The following is a 19,163-nucleotide window of genomic DNA, read 5'->3' as shown; positions in this document are numbered from 1 at the left end:
AGAGTTCCTGAGGAGTTTTGATGCTCGTAGGAACTGTGGCACAGTGACAGTAAGAAGAGGGGATGTTGCCTACCAGGTGGAGATACCGCTTAACGCTGAAGTGGTAGAGAAGGCCCTTGGCTTGGCCCCCAAGGCTGTGAAGCATCATAGAAGAGACGTATATGCCATGCTAGGGATGAACAGGAGTGAGGTGCACACAGTGGATGGAGTAAGTTTGGCAGACATCCCAAACCCAGAAGTAAAGATACAAGCAAAGATGGTCCACGCCCTCTTCTCAGGACAGAGATACAATGCTTTGATGAACAGGATTAGTGTCCCGGTGTTGGAAAGCATAGCGGTATGGTCCCCTGAGGAAGTGGATTGGAACGGGTTCGTCGTCATAAAGACCATCGAGACAGCAGCAAAGGCCCTTGCTACGAGTGCAACAACAGCTGAAGGAAAGTCCCTAGCCTCTACAGCGAGATCAGCCCACAAGAAGTCCTCTGCCAAGGCTTCTACCATCAAATACGGCGGTGTACTGACGGTCATTACTCACGAGGCCACCAAGGAAGCAGGGGGAATTGAAGAGATAGTAGCACCCTCTCAACCCCTGCACCGTGAGGAAGACAGATCCAGTGAACGCACCATTAGTGGACAGAGAAGAGCCTGAAGCACCATCCACTCAAGCTAAAGCTAGGGCACAAGGAAAGGCGAAGACTGCCGAGATCCAAAAACAGAAGAAGGAAAAGTTAAGCAAGGAAGAGAAAGCTGAGTTGAAAAGAGTACAAGAAGAGTCCAAGAGAATGGAGGACCAACGAAGGAGAAAAGAAGAAGAAGAATTTGAAAGGATCAGAGAAGAGTCAAGAAGAGCCAAGAAGGAGAGGAAGAGAAGAGCTGAAGAAATGAGGAGAAAGGAAGCTGCCGATTTAGCGGAGGCAACTCACAGGTCCGTGGAAGAGACCCATGGGGGGGAGAGATGAGCCTACTAAGCCCGAATCATGAGGCTGGAGTTGGTGGCAGTGTAGAAACAGCCCCAGTGGTTGCAGGAAAGGGAAAGGCCCCACTGCACCCCCTCCCCTCTTCCCTTGCGCCACTCCCAACTGAAACCACACCAACCACGACACAGGAGTCGGTGCCAGCTGTGGGCACGGCTCAATTAATGGCAATGATAGAGCTGTTGGCTAACAAAGTGGCGGAGATCGCCCCCGAAGCAGGAACAAAGAGGCCAGCCGCAGCAGATGCAGAATCACGGCAAGACCCTAAGCGGCAGAAGCTGGAAGCATCAACCACTACGGCCCCTCTCACAATGTCACCAGCAGCACACTACGACGCATGTGGCTGAACTCCTCACTCAGTTGAGCAAGGCCAGAGAGGAAAAGAAAGCGGCCTTGGCAGAGCTAGACGTTGAAAAGGAAACCTCGATAGCTTTGAGAGTCAACTTGTCCAAGCAAGCCGCAGATCATCAAAAAGAGCTTAAGGCCCTAAAAGAGCAGTTGGATGCCAAGACCAAGGAAGCTCAAGAGAATGAGGATCATTTGAGGCGAAGATTGGAGGAGAAGGAACAGGATTTACTAGCTCATCTAAAGAGTCAGAAAATATTAATTCAGCAGTGTGATGAGCTAATGGAAAGGATTGCTCACTTGGAGAAGCACCGGCAGGAAGAAAGCCAAAAGTCGAAAGAGCAACGTCAAGAGCAAGAGAATGCCCTGGCGTTCCGGCTGTGGTATGAAATAGAGGAGCAAAGAAGACTAGAAAGAGAGATCCAAGTCCTAGAGCAAGAAAGGCAGGATGCCATAGGAAGAAGCATACAGGAGCTGAAAGATGACTTGGAAAACACAAATAGAGATGTGGAAGCTCTCATGGCTATGGCAATAACAGAAAGAAGACTGCATTTTGCAGAGTTAGAAAGTTGTGAGCAGATTCGGGAAGAACTGTCAGAGAGATTCGTAGAGGCACAACTGCAGTTTACCATTGCGGAACAAGGAAGGAAAATAGCACAAGAGCAGCTGAACCGCCGCAATAAGGAGAAGACGAAGATGCTAGACTTAGTAAATGAGCAGCAACAGGTGGTAGTGATGTTGTCTTGAGAAATGGAGGAGGGAAGGAAAAAGATGGAAGACAAGGCACGGCAATGGGAGCGGTATAACTTCAAAAGAGTGCGTGGACTAACAGAATGCCTGGCGGCGAGTGAATGCAAAAGAGAGTTCGCGGAATCAAGAGCACAGGCTGCCGAAGGGTGCTTAGACACTCAGAGACAAGCCTTCTTGAGCACCGTGCTGAATGTTACCCAAGTTGAAGGCGAGGACTCAATGGAAAGGATAAAGAGGAAGTTAGAATTGACATCTCGTGCCTTGAGATACGGCCTTCAAGAACACACCCTTTCAAACGGCACAGGTATTACTGCAACACAACAATACAGTTATCTACAGCAAGCCGGCCTTTCTGTTGACAAGCTCAGGGAACTAGGGTTTGAAGGATAAGTGCAACAGCCACCACCTGAAGACCAGCCGCCGGCGATAGAGCAAGCCACAGAGGAGGAGCTGGACTTTGAGCAAGAATTCAAGGAAGAACAACACAAACAGCCCAGTCCGCCCCTGCCTGAATTGCCACCGGAAGAGCCAGAAGGGGCACAAATTCCTGAACACATGGTAGCAGCCCGAAGAAGAAGGCAAGAGCTTGCGGAGTAAGCCTAGAGGAGAGCGAGAGTACAGCCACAGCAACTCCTTGAAGAGCCCATGCCGATACGCGAGGATCCCCATCCCATCAACCGGTCTCAAGGGTTAACTATATGGCGACAGCGGGAGTTCCAGATACGACCATTTGAGCTGTCCTTTTCTTATCCACAAGCTTTGGATAGTGTTTTACCCCTTGAGACGGTGGCAAGAATCAACAAATTGACTAATGACCTCGCCAACAGATGGATAGAGGAGAGAAACATTGTAGTTACCAGATGGAGGCAGGAACCAGCAAATTATTGGAAAGACAAGGTGAACCGGGTTCCCAAGACCGTCAAATGCTACGAGGTGCAGCCAAAGTGGAGGAGGATTTGGGATACCAACTTTGATGTCTGGACTGCTTTCTGCAGCTCATTGCCTGAAGAGCGGAACGACCCCATCTACATGCCTTACCCCCACAGACATGGAGTCGACCATGACAGGAACCTGCATAGGCCCCTTGACTTTCCAACAATCTACAATGTCAATGCACGTACTCCCGAGGGATGCTTGGTTTTTAGATTGGAGGATATCCTTCCATCCATCAACCGCTTCCTTGAGGATTTCTCCTCATGTCCAGACCCGGTATTTATAGTAACCTATAATTACCTTAGGCTCATTAAGTTCTTGCTTAAGCAAAAGCCTGGAGCTAAGGAAGCCCACCTTCCCCCGCTCTTTTTTTATATCAACTTAGGCATCGATAGTCGCGCCATGGCTAGGCTCATGATGAGGGCGACCTTACTCCCCTCCTCCTGCACGGAAATCCTAGAGAACATGAGCGATACCCGCTTCACGAAGTGTAACCATCCCTTTTTGTCATCAACACCTCTGAAGGTAAGAGCTAGCATCCAAGAATATCTGCAAAGCAGCGCATTTTTGACTAAGTGCTTGAGGCCACCTCATGGACTATCCGAGGATGATAGGAATACAGCATAAGAACTCTTTTTGTATTCCAATCGCAGCCATGATCAATAAGTCATCCAAAAAAAAAGAGAGAGAGAAAGAAAGAGAAAAAAGAAAAAGAAAAGAGGCCAGTACCAGGAATGAAAAGAAAGAGGGCACTAGAGGACAAAAAGATGTAAGAAAGAGAAAAGCAAAGGTTTAAGCTCCCCATGAAACATCTGGAGTGCCACATTCACTGCACCTAGGGTTTCCACCTAGCCCCTTCCCTACCTCACGCTTAGGGCACATCAAGGGCAGGACTACCAGATCTGTCACCCTAAGCTCTGCACCCCACCCATGACGATGTACGAACTAGGTCCTCAAGTGTGGGACAACACCGTGGGCTTACCCAAGGTTCAACCCAACTCCCAATTTCACTGCCACGTGCATTGCACGCACCACGGAGAGGCAAACACACCCCTTAGGAAGTGCACAACTTTGCCTTGCAGGCTAAGATCGGGTCATATCAAGGAGAAAACACATCAACCAATGGATTTGCCCCAACAACATTTTCAATTTCAAGGGCAGATCTTTGTCAAGACACCTTTCCGGAGGAACCCAATTCAACACTATTTTCAATTTCAAGGATGAATCCCTCCAACACCATCCTCGACAAGAGCATGTATACAAACTCAAAAGGCCACCCAGCCACCAACACTGCCACCTTCCAAAGCTACCACCCATCAGTGCCATGGGACTGGCACTCGGCTAGGAGAGGGGTAATGTTTACTGCAACACCAGCAACATGAAAAAAGCGGGAAAATAGAAAAATTTGAGAAGTAAGAAAAGACGTAGGGCAGGCATGGAGAAGGCGCCCAGAAGAATATTTAGTTCAAAAAAAATCCAAAAGCATGGAAACAACCGCCAAAAGTCCAAGGCGCAGCCTCCAAAGTCTAGAGGAGTTAAAAGCAAGAAAGCGCACCTTTAAATGCAAAGACGCTCTCAAATCCTTGTAAAAGAGTGCCAGGCTCCCTCCTATGCACATTGTAAACTTAGAAGGGCGGTAAGACTAGCTAGGAAGTGAAAGAATTGAGAAAAATGGCCTAGGTCATGCCCGGCCATGTAAAAATTAAGGATGACCGCCCGTGGGAAGTAGGGCATGTATATAAACTTGAAAAGTGAATGAGAAGCTCATTCTTGTGTGTGGCAAAAAGCTTTTTCTTCTTCTTCTCTTCTTGTCTTCTTGCTTGTGCTTGAGAGAGGAAGTGAGTGAGTGTGAGGAAGTGAGGGAGTGAGTGTATGAGAGTGAGGAACCGAGGAGAAGAAGCTCCCCATCTCCTCTCTTCATCTTCTTCTCTTCTCTACTCTTCTCTTGTCTCGCGCGGCTATGGAGAATGGAGCTTGTGGAGAGGGATTGAGGTTGCTTGAGCTTGCCTCAAGGATCGTGGAGTTACCAACGTGCACGGGAGAGAAGGGTACTCGATCAGGCATCAAGGTAATCTCACTACACCCCATAGGTAGGGAGGGCGCATCGGCTATGTGAGAGGTAGCCATAGCCGCTCGGCTTGAAACACTCGACCAAAAAGCGGTCCGTAGGTCTCGGGGGTTGAGCTTGTAGCTCCCTTCAAATGCACATGTTAAGTGAGGTTTCAAAAATACATGCCCTCATGACAATCCATATGGGGTCAATGGCTCATTCATTCTTGGAGTGCTAAGGTGGGCAAATAAGTGGGTTAATCTAATAATTATTTCAGTGCCCAAAAAAATCATTTGACTAACCAATAATTAAATTGACTGGGCAACTTCCATTCCCAAGTGTCTTTGCGCCATCTTTCACCATCAAATTGGCATTAGGTACCATTACATGCTACTTCTCTAGTATCACCAACTAACACTCATAGCCAAATGAATGAGCTAGGCCAACAACTAGCATCAGATACCACCAAGTATCTATGCAGCATAACTTATAGCAACTTTTGCCTTTGACATCCCGTGATTTCCTCGAGTCCCGGGCTCGTAAATTTACTCTAACCCTAGTTACACCTCACATGTGCAACATTTAATTAACCATGGTGATTAAAAATTAATGCACATGTTAAGTGAGGTTTCAAAAATACATGTCCTCATGACAGTCCATATGGAGTCAATGGCTCATCTATTCTTGGAGTGCCAAGGTGGGCAAACAAGTGGGTTAATCAAGTATGCTAAGTGTGAATTCCTCAAACAACAAATGCATGCTCAGACAAATCAATAATATGATGATGGCAAGAATCAGTAGATTATGCAAAATGCTAAGCAAGGTGTGGTAGAATAGCGGAGTCAATCATTGGAGGAGCTGGAACAGAAGCAAGGCCTGATGCAAAAGACAATAGGGCACGACGGGGATCGATGGCTCAAGTCCAAGCTAAGTAAAGCACAAAGGTGAGGGACATAATCAAAGAGAAAATCCAGGCTGTATGGTGCTGAACATAGAGTCAAAGATGCCATGAACAAATAGGATGGAGTGTGTCATCACTCATGTGGACATGAATCTAAGAGCATCCAACCAATATTGAAGAAATAGGTGCCGAACTGTGAAGATCTGTGTTTTGGATGCCAGTAATGAGGAAACTTGTGTTTTGGCTGTAGCAGCAATCCAAGTAGCACACCTTCACTTTGGGGCAGGAAAGGTTGCATTTTGATGGCTGACAGCAACATGGCAAACAGAAGCTGAAAATGCTGATATCAGCTGCATTTAAGAGCAGACAGCAGTGTGATCGATAGCAGCAGACAGTGATGACATGGCAGCAGGAAATGTGTGTTTTAACACAGAAAGCAGCAAAATCAACAGCAGTCATCGCCATGGTAGGATGGAGCAGGCATCGCCAGCAGCAGCAGCAGTCTCAGGAGCTAGAAATCATGTAGCCAGGGGCCAAGACTCATTGTGGAAGGCTGATGATTTAAGAGCAGCAGCAGTAGGCAGCAGAAAGCTACATGCACAGGCTGGACACTGATGGAAAATATGTGGGACCAAAGATCAGTGTTTGGGGATGAAAACAGGATGAAGTGTGGCAGTCCTCCCTTGGCCCTTTTTAGAGAGTTAGGTTACAGTTTTGTCCTACTAAAGCTTGAAGAAAGAATATCATTTAATTTTTCCCTTTTGGCCCTATTCTAGATCCAAATAAATTGGCCAATATTTTGTGATTGACTAGCAATAATTTAGACCAATTTTTTTAAGTGCTTAACATAAGGTTCAGTGGCAGTTTGGGGCAGCTGTCCGCATACAGCCATTGGACTTTTACATAATTCCCAGAAATCTGCTTCTCACAAGTTTTACACACAGCTCTGAACAAGTTATGCAGGTCATTTAGCTCCTGTGCTGCTTGCTGGTATCTCCAAAATTACAAAAGTGAGGTTTTCTGTTGGACATGGAAATGTGAAATTCTCATCTAGCAAGCGTAGAGGAATGCTCTTATGGTCTTTTAATATGGCTATTTCGGCTAATGTGCGGCACTCCTGTAGTCAATTCCTTGGTTCAAAATAGTTCCTGATTTTATTTTGCAACATCTGTTCATTCATATAAAGCAAATATGTACGTGGCCCACTTTAAAAGAGTATTAAACTTAACCAAAACTCATCTTTTCACCCACTAATCAAAAATTGCATTGCCTTCTAATTCAAGTCCTTAAGCTCCAACTACACTATCAACTCTTTAGCACTCTAGCCCACATGATATAAACACTTTAGGTTATTTAGTTTGCATCAGTACAACAAAGCAAACACATCTAAGTTCCAGCAAAGACATGCTTTTATCCACTGCTAATGTGGAAAGTTACACTTGCCGGTAAGAAGTAGCATTCAGTATAGCCTCAACTTACGCATATAAGAAAATGTTTAAAAAAGCCAGACACCGTTGTTTTGCTGACACCAAGGGGCTTGTTGTTGCATCCTCTGGCACAATACCATCAAAATAGAGTCCATCAACATCCAAAAGATATAACGGTGTGAATAGTAACCCTAATGCCACTGGAGCGAGGAACACTGCACTTAAAAAGTGAACAATTGGCATCTGCAAATCAAGAAGAGATTTCAATTTGAATCCAAGATTTATAGCAAATTAAACAAGAGATTAAAAATTTAAGAGATAAATTAGGAAAGTTTCATTTACAATATAATTATGCGTGGATGAGAGAAAAAGTATGGAAGTGGCACAAAGATAGTAAAGAAGTGAGGCTAATAAAGATGAACAGTGTTAAACTGGGAAGTCAACGTTGATTGAGCTGAGAAAGCAAATACATGCACAGCGTGTATGGATTCAAGAGCTACCACAAGAGATTCAAAGGCAAAGACCATCGGGTCTTAGGGGAGTCAAGGTTATGATTGAGGATGTGACAAAGTACCTTCTTAGTGGTGGATGGATACAGACATTCCTCAAACCTAGGTTGGTCTCTTTTCAAGAGGAAACATCCTTCTAGCGCCGACTATGACTAGCAAAGACAAGGCATTCACTTTTCTGGTAGAGGACAATGGATGCCTCTAACAACAGGACTTGGACCTCTCATAGTTCACAAGATGCTCTAGACACAGGATCAAAGTAGTGGTACACTTCAAGAGGAAGTGGCATATTGACCTAAACCCTATGACCTACCTTGTAGATGGATGGAGATATTAGGCTTATCAGAGCAGGCCCTTACAGAGATTATAGTGGGATCCAGGAGAGTGGGTGTGGAGGAATCCATTTCTTGATAGGTCATGTGACATGGCCTTCTATGGCTATACAAGTAGGCTAGGTAGGAGGATACAGATAAGCAAGATCAAAGCACAACCAATAGCCACCTCCCATTGGCATAGATATGATATCTCAAATCATTTCCTATCAAACTTTTGAAGGAGGCTAGATAAGAGCTTTAGGCCTAGGAAGATATTCCTCTTTCTATGGCTATTAGCACATAGAAGCTTAGCATTTGGCAATTGGCTTAGATACAGGGGCAAGGACGCAATGGCATGCATGAGATGTGGTGAGCCAAAGGAGATGCAAAGATATTGCCTATGGGTATGTCCCCAAAGCTCAAGACATATGGAGGAGAGCCCTTAGGATGACATTCAACGGCACAACAAAGGCCATGGTCACAACCTGGGGGGCTATAGCTTGGATCAAAGATAGAGGCTTAGCATGCAGATATGAGGATGTTCATGGAAACTTGTATTTCCTCATCATTGGATAGCATCTAAGCAGGATCCCCACTTCAGACTACTTGCAAGCACATTGGACCTAGGAACACTACTATCACATATGGAAGTTAATTGCTAACACTATAGCTTGGTACATTTGGACCGCTAGACTACATTATTGACCTTTAGGATGTATCCATAGCTGAGACTCTTTCAAGGATTTGGATAGAGATCATTTGCATCCTCTGCCGAAGATGGGAGATTCTGTAAGGAGAATCTAACAGGATGAGGAGGAGAGAGGCTTTCCTGTGGACTTCGAACTCCAACACGTTTTTCTAGATGACCCCTTAGAGATGGTTTGGCATTATAGCCCACCAAGTTGGTTGTTCACACAACCATTATATTTGTCATGTACTTGGATTCTCTCTTTAGAGTTCCCTATACTTTGTATATTACCTCCAAGGAATTTTCTCTAAGGTGTTATCAATAGATCTATCTTTTCTTGGAAAAAAAGCTACTTGAATCTGAGAGAGACCAATTGAAGAGTAACATATATAGAGATGTCAAAGGCTAATCCAAAACTAGAACATTGAGCTCAAAGGTAAAATCACATATGTTGTGTCGTATGCACTCAATAAAACAATTAAAGCATACCTTAGAAGCTGTAAGATGCCTCATTCACAACTTCTATAACAAGCTGATGTAATTACAAGGTGTTGCTTACATAAAGTGTTGCAAGAAAGGAGTAGGGTAGAAGAGCCAATAAAAAAACAAGGCCCAAAAAGGATACACTATTTTGTTTCAAGCACAACCAGCAGCATGACAAAAGGACTTGGGCTAGTGCTTACCTCAGCATACAATAAGGCTTTCCAATTGGGTGCCAAGGGTTCAAAACCCATCACAATATTGGTCCTTGTTGGTAGCTTTTTCATTATGCCTCCTTGTCACACAATAAAATCCCCTTTTTTTCAACATGGTTAAAATATAAGCATTGCTTGTTCAACTGAAGCCATCGCATGCTCAGATAGTTGTTGTGGATGATGGGGACTTTATGTCCTCAAGCTCCACCATGAAAATTTTGCTTTTAATGCATCCTCGATGAAATCCCATACAGCTCTATGTAGGTGTTTCCCTCTCCTCCCCCCCCCCCCCCCCAAAAAAAAAAACAGCTACCATAGTCACAGTAACTATAATAGGGTCATCAAAAGAAGTAAGAAAGCAATGGAATAAACCCCAAACTGTAAATGGGCATTCAACAACAAGGAGATTGCACACCATGAAACTCCACAAGGAATAGTTGGTGCCATCCAATTTTCCCTCCTGAGTGAGGACACCCAAAATGTTGCTATGGTCACTATGACCTCGCTGAGGCATTGCTGCAATAAAGTGCACAAACTGCAACCAAACACTTTCAAAGGGAAGTGCAAAATGTACTCTCACAAGTACCAAGATCCCAAGATGGGATATGACTGCAAGTACAAAAATTATCCAAAATTGTCAAGTGCCTCAAAATGCATGCCAAGACTGCACAAAACAGTACCAAATCTGCAATACACAGCAATTCACTATTGTACCACTGCACTTTCCTTCGAATGCCAAATACAAATTTCACCAATTTAATGCTGCAAATCCCCAAATTCTCAAGAACTTTCTCTGCCAAATCTGATACAAACAGCAATTGAAAGATGTTGTTGCACCTATTTGCTGTCTTGGGATGCATGCGAAGCAAAAGCCCCAAATTTCTTGGACAAAATTTCAAGAACAAATTTTGTACTTGCAACCTTGGGATTCGATGAAATGTTGCCTTGGGACGTGTTTAGAGCAACCAGCAACTCGCTGCACCTCAAGATGCGTGCTAGACCCAAAAATCAGAAAAGCCCCAAATTTCTCGCACAAATGTTGAAGAAATTGCTTGATGTTGGCAATTTCAGTGGAGATCCATGTGCAGGACTTCAAATCAGGCAAAAGCCCCTAACTTCCAAGTGATCGGGAAGCATGTGTGAACTCCGGATGTATAGATAACTACTGGACAGACTAGCGATGGCAGCAAAGGACGGTAGTAAGGTGATGGGCAGCTGACTGGTGGTGCAGGCAAGGCAATGGAAACAGCAGCAGAATGATAGGTGCTGCAGGGCAGCAATCAGGCGGGCGGCACACGGCACGTAAGTGAGCAACAGTGCTACACGAGCAGTGGCAGGTAGCAGGAGCAGGCGCGTTGCTGCTTGCGCTGTAGACAGCGCTAGCGGTGTTGAGACAGTGTGTGTCTAAAGTGTGAAAACAAACAAGATCTTCAATGTTACAGGATTTCAGTGTGTGCTTATGGGATGAGTTATTCAGTGATTTATGCAACCTGTCAAGAGTAAGTGTATGACACAATGTAAAATACCAATTGTCCCAAGAAATGTTTACCTATTGCTGTAGGTAAGGATTGAGAGCATCTTTGTGGCTGTAATTGAAGAGATCTCACATAGATTTCCCAAAGAAGGAGGGCTGAAGTGGTTCAAGGTTGTTTTATACATATCCGGGCTATTTTGGCAAGGTATTCTACAATAATTCCAAGTGTTCCCTTGTATTTGCTGTGGTAATTTTCTTCTGTATTGAAAGAGTGGTGCTGAGCTATCCTCTTAATTAGAGTTTGCCTAAGCTATCATCTTAGGCGCAGTGTATTCAGCTTGAACATATTTACTGCACCTATACACAGTTTCCAAGGGTAATACAATTTCTTGTTGGGTTAATCGGTTTCTTATGTTCTATAGTATATTCCAGAGTTCTTCTTCTAGTATTTCTTTCTTCCATCTGTCTTCTCTTTTCCTTGATTCCCAGTATAGTTAGGTATAGACCTTTCCAACCCCCAACAAAGGTGTAAAAAGGGACTGAACAGAGTGTGTGCTGGAACTGATGGACTTGGCAGAGCTGGCGGACTGGACCGCAGCTGGCGGAGTGGATTGTTGCTCCTTCAATAGCAGCTCCTTTAATAACAGCTCCTCCTCCTTCAATGGCAGCAATTCCTCCGTGAATGCTAATCTAGGCTGGTGGCAGTACAGACCATGAGCAGGTGTCACCAACTCAAGGTGATAGATAGAACCCACGTGTGGCTTTGATACCAAATGTAATGGAAAGCAGCCAACTATGGAAAAAAGAGAGAAAAGGAGAGTAGATAGTGAACAGTAGACTATGTGAGCTGAAGGAAAGCATGCTTGCTGAACTGAAAAAGATAGATGAAAGTACAAGCAAGGTTTAGATCTAAGGTTGACCTAACCACAATTCCACCAACTAACTAGAGTTAGGTTTTATTTAGTCTAGAGCCTAGTGTCACTACTTCAATATCCTGAGACACTAGATATACACACCATTCACTGGCACTTTAATAAGTGTCCACACCACACAAATTACATTGGGCATTGCCCAAAATTGGCAAATTCTAACATCAACCTTGACCACGAGCTCCAAGACTTCAAAATCACTAAGAGGGATGATTTGAGTATCACGTTGGCTAAGTATCAACAATTGCTCATTGAATCCGCCATCACTCGCTTATCCAAGTCAACTAACAATCAAGTCACTTTGTTCATAAATAAATTGCCACAAAAATATTTTAATTTTAATTAACACATTATCTCATAGCCCGAATTACCCACTATGAGTTTGAATGTCAACTCTTGCATTTCACAAGGTTGTTCGATCAATTTCATAAGAAACCTCAATTTTTGTATTAAGAAGGGATCTTAACTTTCCAAAAGTTAAAACAAGGTGGTGGAAAGAATAACACCAAGACTGAGTTAGGTAGTGAGGCGCAAAGCAACTCCCCTCCAAGATTAAAACCGGGTTGGCAAAATATCCCCAAGGGGAATATAGATACTATCAACATTGCCAAGAGTCTAACGAGGAGTGTCACTCAAAGGCCAAGGGTAGTCTACCCAAGATTGGACTCTCTCCCCCACCTAGGAACATGAGCACATCAAGCAAGGGCACTTTTGCTCCACCTCCACAACCAAGAGGGGGTCACCAACAAGTTAGATCCATTGGTCACATGGACCGTCCGCCCCTGTTACATGCGAAGGGGTTATCTAATTGGTCCACCAAGACCACCACTGTGGATTTCAATCCTCATGGACTCCTTGTCTCCCTTGAGGATAGACTTGTTGAGTCCTTGGATCTCTTCTCTTTCAAAGTTTCCCTCACCATCTAGTATACAACCAAAAGTAGTTGAGCCCACTTTCCCTAGAGACCCTTCAGTCTAATGGATCGTGGAGCCTTCCTTCAATTCAAATATAGGTAATAGTGACTATAGTACTACCACATTTCCCACCTACAAATTTCTTGATTCTTGCATGACATGCTCTAGCCTGTTCTCTCTCTTTTGCTACACATCTCTAATCTTACTTTTCTACATCTTTAGCATGCTTACCTTTTGGTAGTGGGAACATCCCAAAACCCAACCCACTGAACTCGCAAGCACTTTTCATTAAAGTTGAGGTATGCATGTTTTATGGTCTTATATGTATGTTTCACTCCTAACTTGTATTTTCGGGTTGGCACTAATCCCAACACAACCTACCAAAGTTGATTGATGTAGTGACTTGTATCGTTCAGTGGTCCTTATCTTGGTTGCCCTCCTTTGATGAAGCTTTACACTCTAGACCAGCATTGAGTCTCTTCTCCCAAGGCCAAGTTCTTGTCTTCCTTGAGGTGACCTTGGAGGTGTGAAGAAAACTGCTAGGGTTTGCACTGAGGACACACAGAGTGTACGACCACGACAGAAACACAAAGAGACAAACACAAACACAGAGGGAAAAACTCAAACTCTAAACGCAAAACTCAAAACTCAAACCCTAAACACAAAACTCAAAACTCAAACACAAAAACTCAAACACAAACAAAAGAAGGGAGAGAGAGAACACAACTCTGAAGTGAATGAATGCTGTAAATGAATGTAAGAGTGTACAATGTGCTCAAGGGCAGAGCAATGTCGGAGTGTGATGTCCACCGGAGACAGATCCCGAGTCTGTGACCACTAGTCAGAGTGTGAAAGTAGAGGAGCTGCAAAACCATGGTACCAGAGGCTGCTGGAGAACCAAACGCAAGCAGTAGAGGATGCAGAGGGAAGAGGGTGGCCCCAAAACGGTGCAAACGCAGTAGAGTGTCTCCTGATGAAGGAGAGTATCAACCAACAGTCACCTAGCAATGGAGGACCAAAATGCAGAGTACTAAAGGTCGCTTGATGGAGGAGGAGAGCTACCAACTGTCGCCAACAGCCAAAAGCTGTAAACGCAGAGAGCAGATGAGAGTGGAGGTACTGGCGATGAGAACAGGGCCAAACACAGCAAGAGGGATGGCGCCAGACAGTGGGCAACAGCTGAAAGAAGGCGCCAAGACACTGTGAGGCTGGAGGGAGAGGTGGCAGCAATCGCTAAGGCTGGACAGCCACGTAGAGGTAGACTGATGGCTGAAATCTGCACTGGAGAGTGTGAAACCTGCACAGACGGAATGAGGCTGAATGGGGACACCCTGTCTATTTATAGATATAGACGAGTGCCCAAAAATTTAGGGTTTTTGGGAGACCACTGAAACTCTCTCGAACCGCTCTTCTTTTTAGGGTTTTTCATTAATTAAGTGTGCTTTGGGACAGTTTAAGAATGCTAATCAGCTGAAAAGCATGTTTTAGCTCAACATCCTCTCTCACGCACAAAACTAAGCCAAAAGGTTAGGCCAACCACTGTGATGTCTATTGGCCCCAAGGCGTCCCATCCCAAAGCAACCAGGGCATCGAACAAAGGGTGCACGTCGACTGCCCAGTGGCCTACCAAGACTATAGAGGCAATGGTTATCTTACCAAGGGAATCCAAGTAGTCACCCCAGAGAGGACAGGGCATCGAATAAAGGGTGCATGTCGGCTGCCCAATGGCCTACCAAGCCCTACAAAGGTAGATGGAACCACATTGAACTTTTTTTTTTTGAATAAGTGAGTTAAATTATATGGGATGCGGCCGATTGAGTAATACTGACCCAGAAGAGGGTACACTCAACACATCACAAAACAAAACAAGCTTACCCATCCACTCAAGGTGTCAATAAGGAGGAAAAATAGGTGATGAGATATCCATATGATGAAGGAAAATGAATGGTGGTGTGGTAACAATAGCCGCCGGTGGAAACAGCTTAAGATCCGCTCAAGTGGTGCTCTACACAATGAGATGCAAAGCATGCTACATGTTGAAGAATGCTCATGCAACAAGTGCCACTTAGACAGTATCCCTAATGGAGAAATTGTTCACTTGCCCAAGCACCCTAGTACAAAGATGATGAAATCATGCAATGCAAAGGGCAAGGTACAACAGGGAGGAGAAGCCGATGTCGAAGACAAAGTGCTGAAGCTTGTAGAATACCAAGAAGAGTAGGAACCCCCTCTCAACCTGGATGTAGATGCCGAAGAAGGAAGAGAAGCCTTATGTCGGTCTTCATATGGTGCCGAGAACCATAAGAAATGAAAAAAGATGAAATGGATGAAGTAGATAAAGTACCCCGCTAGAAGAGCAAGGTAGAAGTCACAGCCATGATAGCATCGAGAGAGATGCTGCACGATCCGACTCAGGAGGAGAAACCGCTAAGCTAGAAGAAGAGCAAGCACTCCGAGGATGATGAAACCATGAAAGGAATGGTGCGCATACCCACGTCTCTAGCCCAGGCAGGACCAAAGCAATCTACAAGTTAGCTCTACATGAAAGACAAAACCCTGCAAAAGAGATGAGAATCTACAAACACAGAGGTTAGTGGTGAAATGCTCCAAAGCAAAACATAACGGAAAGAAAATCTAACTCAAAATAAATGCAATGAATGTGTATGTGTGTGAGTAAATGCAATAAAAGACAAAAGAATGGAAAAGCTAAGGACAATGAATCCTATGGGCCAGACTCTAAGAATGCGAAAAATGAATGCTAGACTGACCTACGGTATCCAAAAGGACCTAGAGACATGCTAGACTAAGAAGGTGGCCACCATCGCGTACATCCAATAGTAGGGTGCTGCCGAGGAAACGCCTAACGACGTGGAGAGGAAGGTGAGATGAATGCATGAAGTGCAACGAGATCGGAACCTGCAGATCAATCAGCCAATCCCTCAAGGGTAGTGAAAGAGATGGGTTGCTAAGACTGTACTCGAGCCACATGTCCAACAACAACAACGGGTGCTAAAGGAGTAGATGAAGCAGGAGCGGAAGGCGTAGCCCCATTGGACTGTGCAGTCGCAACGGTCTGCTAAGGCTTTTTAGGTGGAAGACCTTCGGCCTTGGAGCGACACTCCTCGTCCACATGGCCTGCTCTCTAGCAATGTGTGCAAAACCGGTTTTTCTTAGGGAGATGTTGCCAGATAGTGTGAGATGGAAAGAGGATCGAAGCTCAGCTCAGAGTGCAATAGACAGTGTGAGAGTGAAGCACGACACCCAATGCAATAGACTAAAAGAGTGTAATCTGAAAGTACAAAGTACAACCCTCAAACCTTAGGGTTATAGGGGGTGTTCCACCCGAACACGATAAGTACGCGTAAGTATGTGACATAAGCACATACGAAATAAGACTTAAGTCTAGGGGAAAAAACCTCTCGTACCGAGAGTAAAAAGTGTCCTAGTGTCCTGCTAATCATCGACACTCCTATGTGAGCGTAGGTGTAAGTAAGGCCTAAGTGAGAAAACCCAACAAACCCCCCTAGAGTGAAGAGTGATCAAGAGTACAAGGATCATCCGTCACCGAAGGAGATCAAATTTAAAGCATTGCGAAATGCTTCAAATTTGTCACGAGGAAGAGCTTTGGTGATGATGTCTGCCACATTACTGGTGGTAGGACAATAGACAAGACTGATATCATCTACATGTAGCCTCTCTCTGACAAAGTGATAATGTATCTCAATGTGTTTCGTGCGTGCATGAAACACTGGGTTCCGTGCCACTGCAATGGCACTCTGACAGTCAGTGAACAAAGGAGTAGGCTCCGTAACATATGCATCTAGATTAGCTAGTAAGATACACAATATGAGCCAAGAAAGAAACAAACTTCCACTAGTGGAGTGACGTGAATCATAATCACCAGCCCAATCAGAATCACTATAAGCATATAACTACAGTGGTCTCCCCTTGGCATAAAGCAATCCAAGAGATCTAGTACCCTGCAAGTAACAAAAGACACGCTTAATAGCTTGCCAATGTGGCATGCATGGCTGATGCATATATTTGCTCAGGGTTGAAACAGCAAACTATATGTCCGGCCTAGTGTTGCTTAGGTAAATAAGACATCCAACTACTAGAGCATATGTATGTATATCAAACAGATCACTTTCATCATGTAATGACAGCTTTAGTCCAGGTTTCATTGGTGTACAGACTGGCTTGCAATCCTGGTAACAATGTTAAGAGGTGAAATGCCCCCTAACGATGCACCATAATGGAAAGTAGTAGGGAAGTGTGAATATGGAAGAGAGAGTGAGAATGTGCTAGGAGCAAAGATAGAAGATCCAACTCCCAGTGTGGTAGAGGCATATGTGGAATGTAAGCCGAGGTTTTGAAATGAATGTGATACGGCTTCAAGAGAAGAGGGAGGGATGGGAAGAAGAGAAGAAGAGTAATTGACTTGCTTAAATGAAACATAAGATGTAGGTATACTTGATGATGAATGTCTACTTCTTGAGCCCCCTCTATTAAGATTTACATACATTTGACCATCCAGATCCTACACACCAAAGACAAAACAAGAGAGGGTTTCGATTCGAACAACTCAAAAGGGTTGTACAAACCTGAAATAGGGCCAAAGAAGTTTACCAATGTATCTTGGCTGTGATAAACCAATACCTCTAGCATCATGTATGAATTGAATGCCCAAGAAATAATGCAAAGACCCCAAGTCTGACATGTCAAAAGTTTGCTGCAAATTTTATTTGAATGCTGAAATCTGATCAGCATGTGTCCCTGTAACCAAGAGATCATCAACATATAGACAAATGATCAGTATGGATCCCCCCTCTTTACATACGTAAAGGGTAGACTCAGATGAGCTATTTATGAACCCTTGGCTAAGCAAAAAAGCATCTATCTTTGCATACCAAGATCTAGGAGCTTGTTTCAAACCATATAAAGCCTTTTTCAGCTTCCAAACCAAGTGTTCGGATCCCTCAACTGCAAAACCAATGAGCTGCTGTACATATACTTCCTCATGAAGTTCCCCATGTAAAAATGTAGTTTTAATACCCAACTCATGCACAGTCCATCCATAATGGGCAGCCAAAGCAACCATAGACCTGATGATCGTCATTCGGGAAGTAGGAGCAAATGTCTCCTCATAGTCAATGCCTTTCTTCTGTGCATAGCCTTTAGCTACAAGCCTTGCCTTATAATTGTCAATGGATCCATCTCCATTCCGTTTTAGCTTGTAGACCCATTTTGTTCCAATGGCTTTCATCCCAAAGAGCAAAGACACTAAATCCCATGTTTGATTCTTAGTGATAGAATCCAATTCAGCTTGCATTGCTGCCATCCAATGCACACTCTGTTGTGCATCCTCAAAACATTCAGGGTCATCATCATCAAGTGTGCTTGCTGCCATAACAAACTCCATGGTATGTGCCGTATCATGCATACGAGCTTGCCTTCTAGTACAACCAGCCATGTGTGCATCCAGATGACTATCTTTCATAGTCTATAAATACCATCTAGGCATTTCAGTCAGCACTTTGTTGAATATTCAGATTAGCCAATGGCTGGTTTTCTGCATTTTGTAATGGAGTAGCTGGCTGAACATTGAGTTCACTTGGTAAAACTCCAGTTGAATCACCAAATGTAATGGGCAGTATCCCTTCAAATACATCATGGGTAACCTGATATGTATCTAAACCAGCAAGGGATAATTCTGATTTTTCATCAAATAGTACATCCCTACTAACAAACACCTTTTTAGAGACCGGATCATAGAGTCTATAGCCTTTGCTCTCACTACTATATCCCACAAAAATGCATTTGACAGCCTTGTTATCCAACTTTTTCCTGAGTACATGGGAAATGTGTGCATATCCAAGACACCCAAAGGTACGAAAGTATACAACAGAAGGTTTCCAGCTGTTCCAAGCCTTAAAAGGTGTAATTTTCTTTAATGCTTTGGTGGGGCATTTGTTCAAAACATGGCAAGCACACATGACAGTTGCCATCCAAAAACTGTGTGGCAAGCTCTTTTCTTTCAGCATACATCTGGCCATCTCCATGAGTAGCCGATTCTTCCTCTCTGCAACCCCGTTCTGCTGTGGAGTATAAGCAATAGTGAACTGATGGACAATGCCCTTCTGCTTCAAAAAAATTTTCAGCATAGAGGACATATATTCCCTCCCTCGGTCCGAACGGAGAGTCTTTATTTTACAGCCACATTGGTTCTCAACAAGTGCAACAAAAGCCAAGCATGCATC

General features: G+C 44.2%; 1 protein-coding gene across 11 annotated transcripts in view; it reads right to left on the bottom strand.

The window, feature by feature from the left end:
• The window catches only part of LOC148015397 (uncharacterized), a 157,689-nt gene that overhangs the window by 90,025 nt on the left and 48,501 nt on the right, over positions 1–19,163 (bottom strand). For all 11 annotated transcript variants that reach the window (XR_015688374.1, XM_087665505.1, XM_087665504.1 and 8 more), the window contains one exon: positions 7,433–7,623. Coding sequence is in view for 10 of the 11 variants with exons in the window: in XM_087665505.1 (XP_087521631.1) it covers positions 7,433–7,623 (191 nt within the window). In the remaining variant the exon portion in view is untranslated. The remainder of the gene's footprint in view (positions 1–7,432; positions 7,624–19,163) is intronic.

Source organism: Lygodium microphyllum, chromosome 24 (genome assembly GCF_053477565.2).
Source record: "Lygodium microphyllum isolate KBCC chromosome 24, Lygodium_microphyllum_v1.1.10, whole genome shotgun sequence".
NCBI classification, from domain to species: domain Eukaryota; kingdom Viridiplantae; phylum Streptophyta; class Polypodiopsida; order Schizaeales; family Lygodiaceae; genus Lygodium; species Lygodium microphyllum.
Note: the sequence above shows the minus strand (reverse complement) of the source record. Positions and strands in the feature narration are given on the sequence as shown.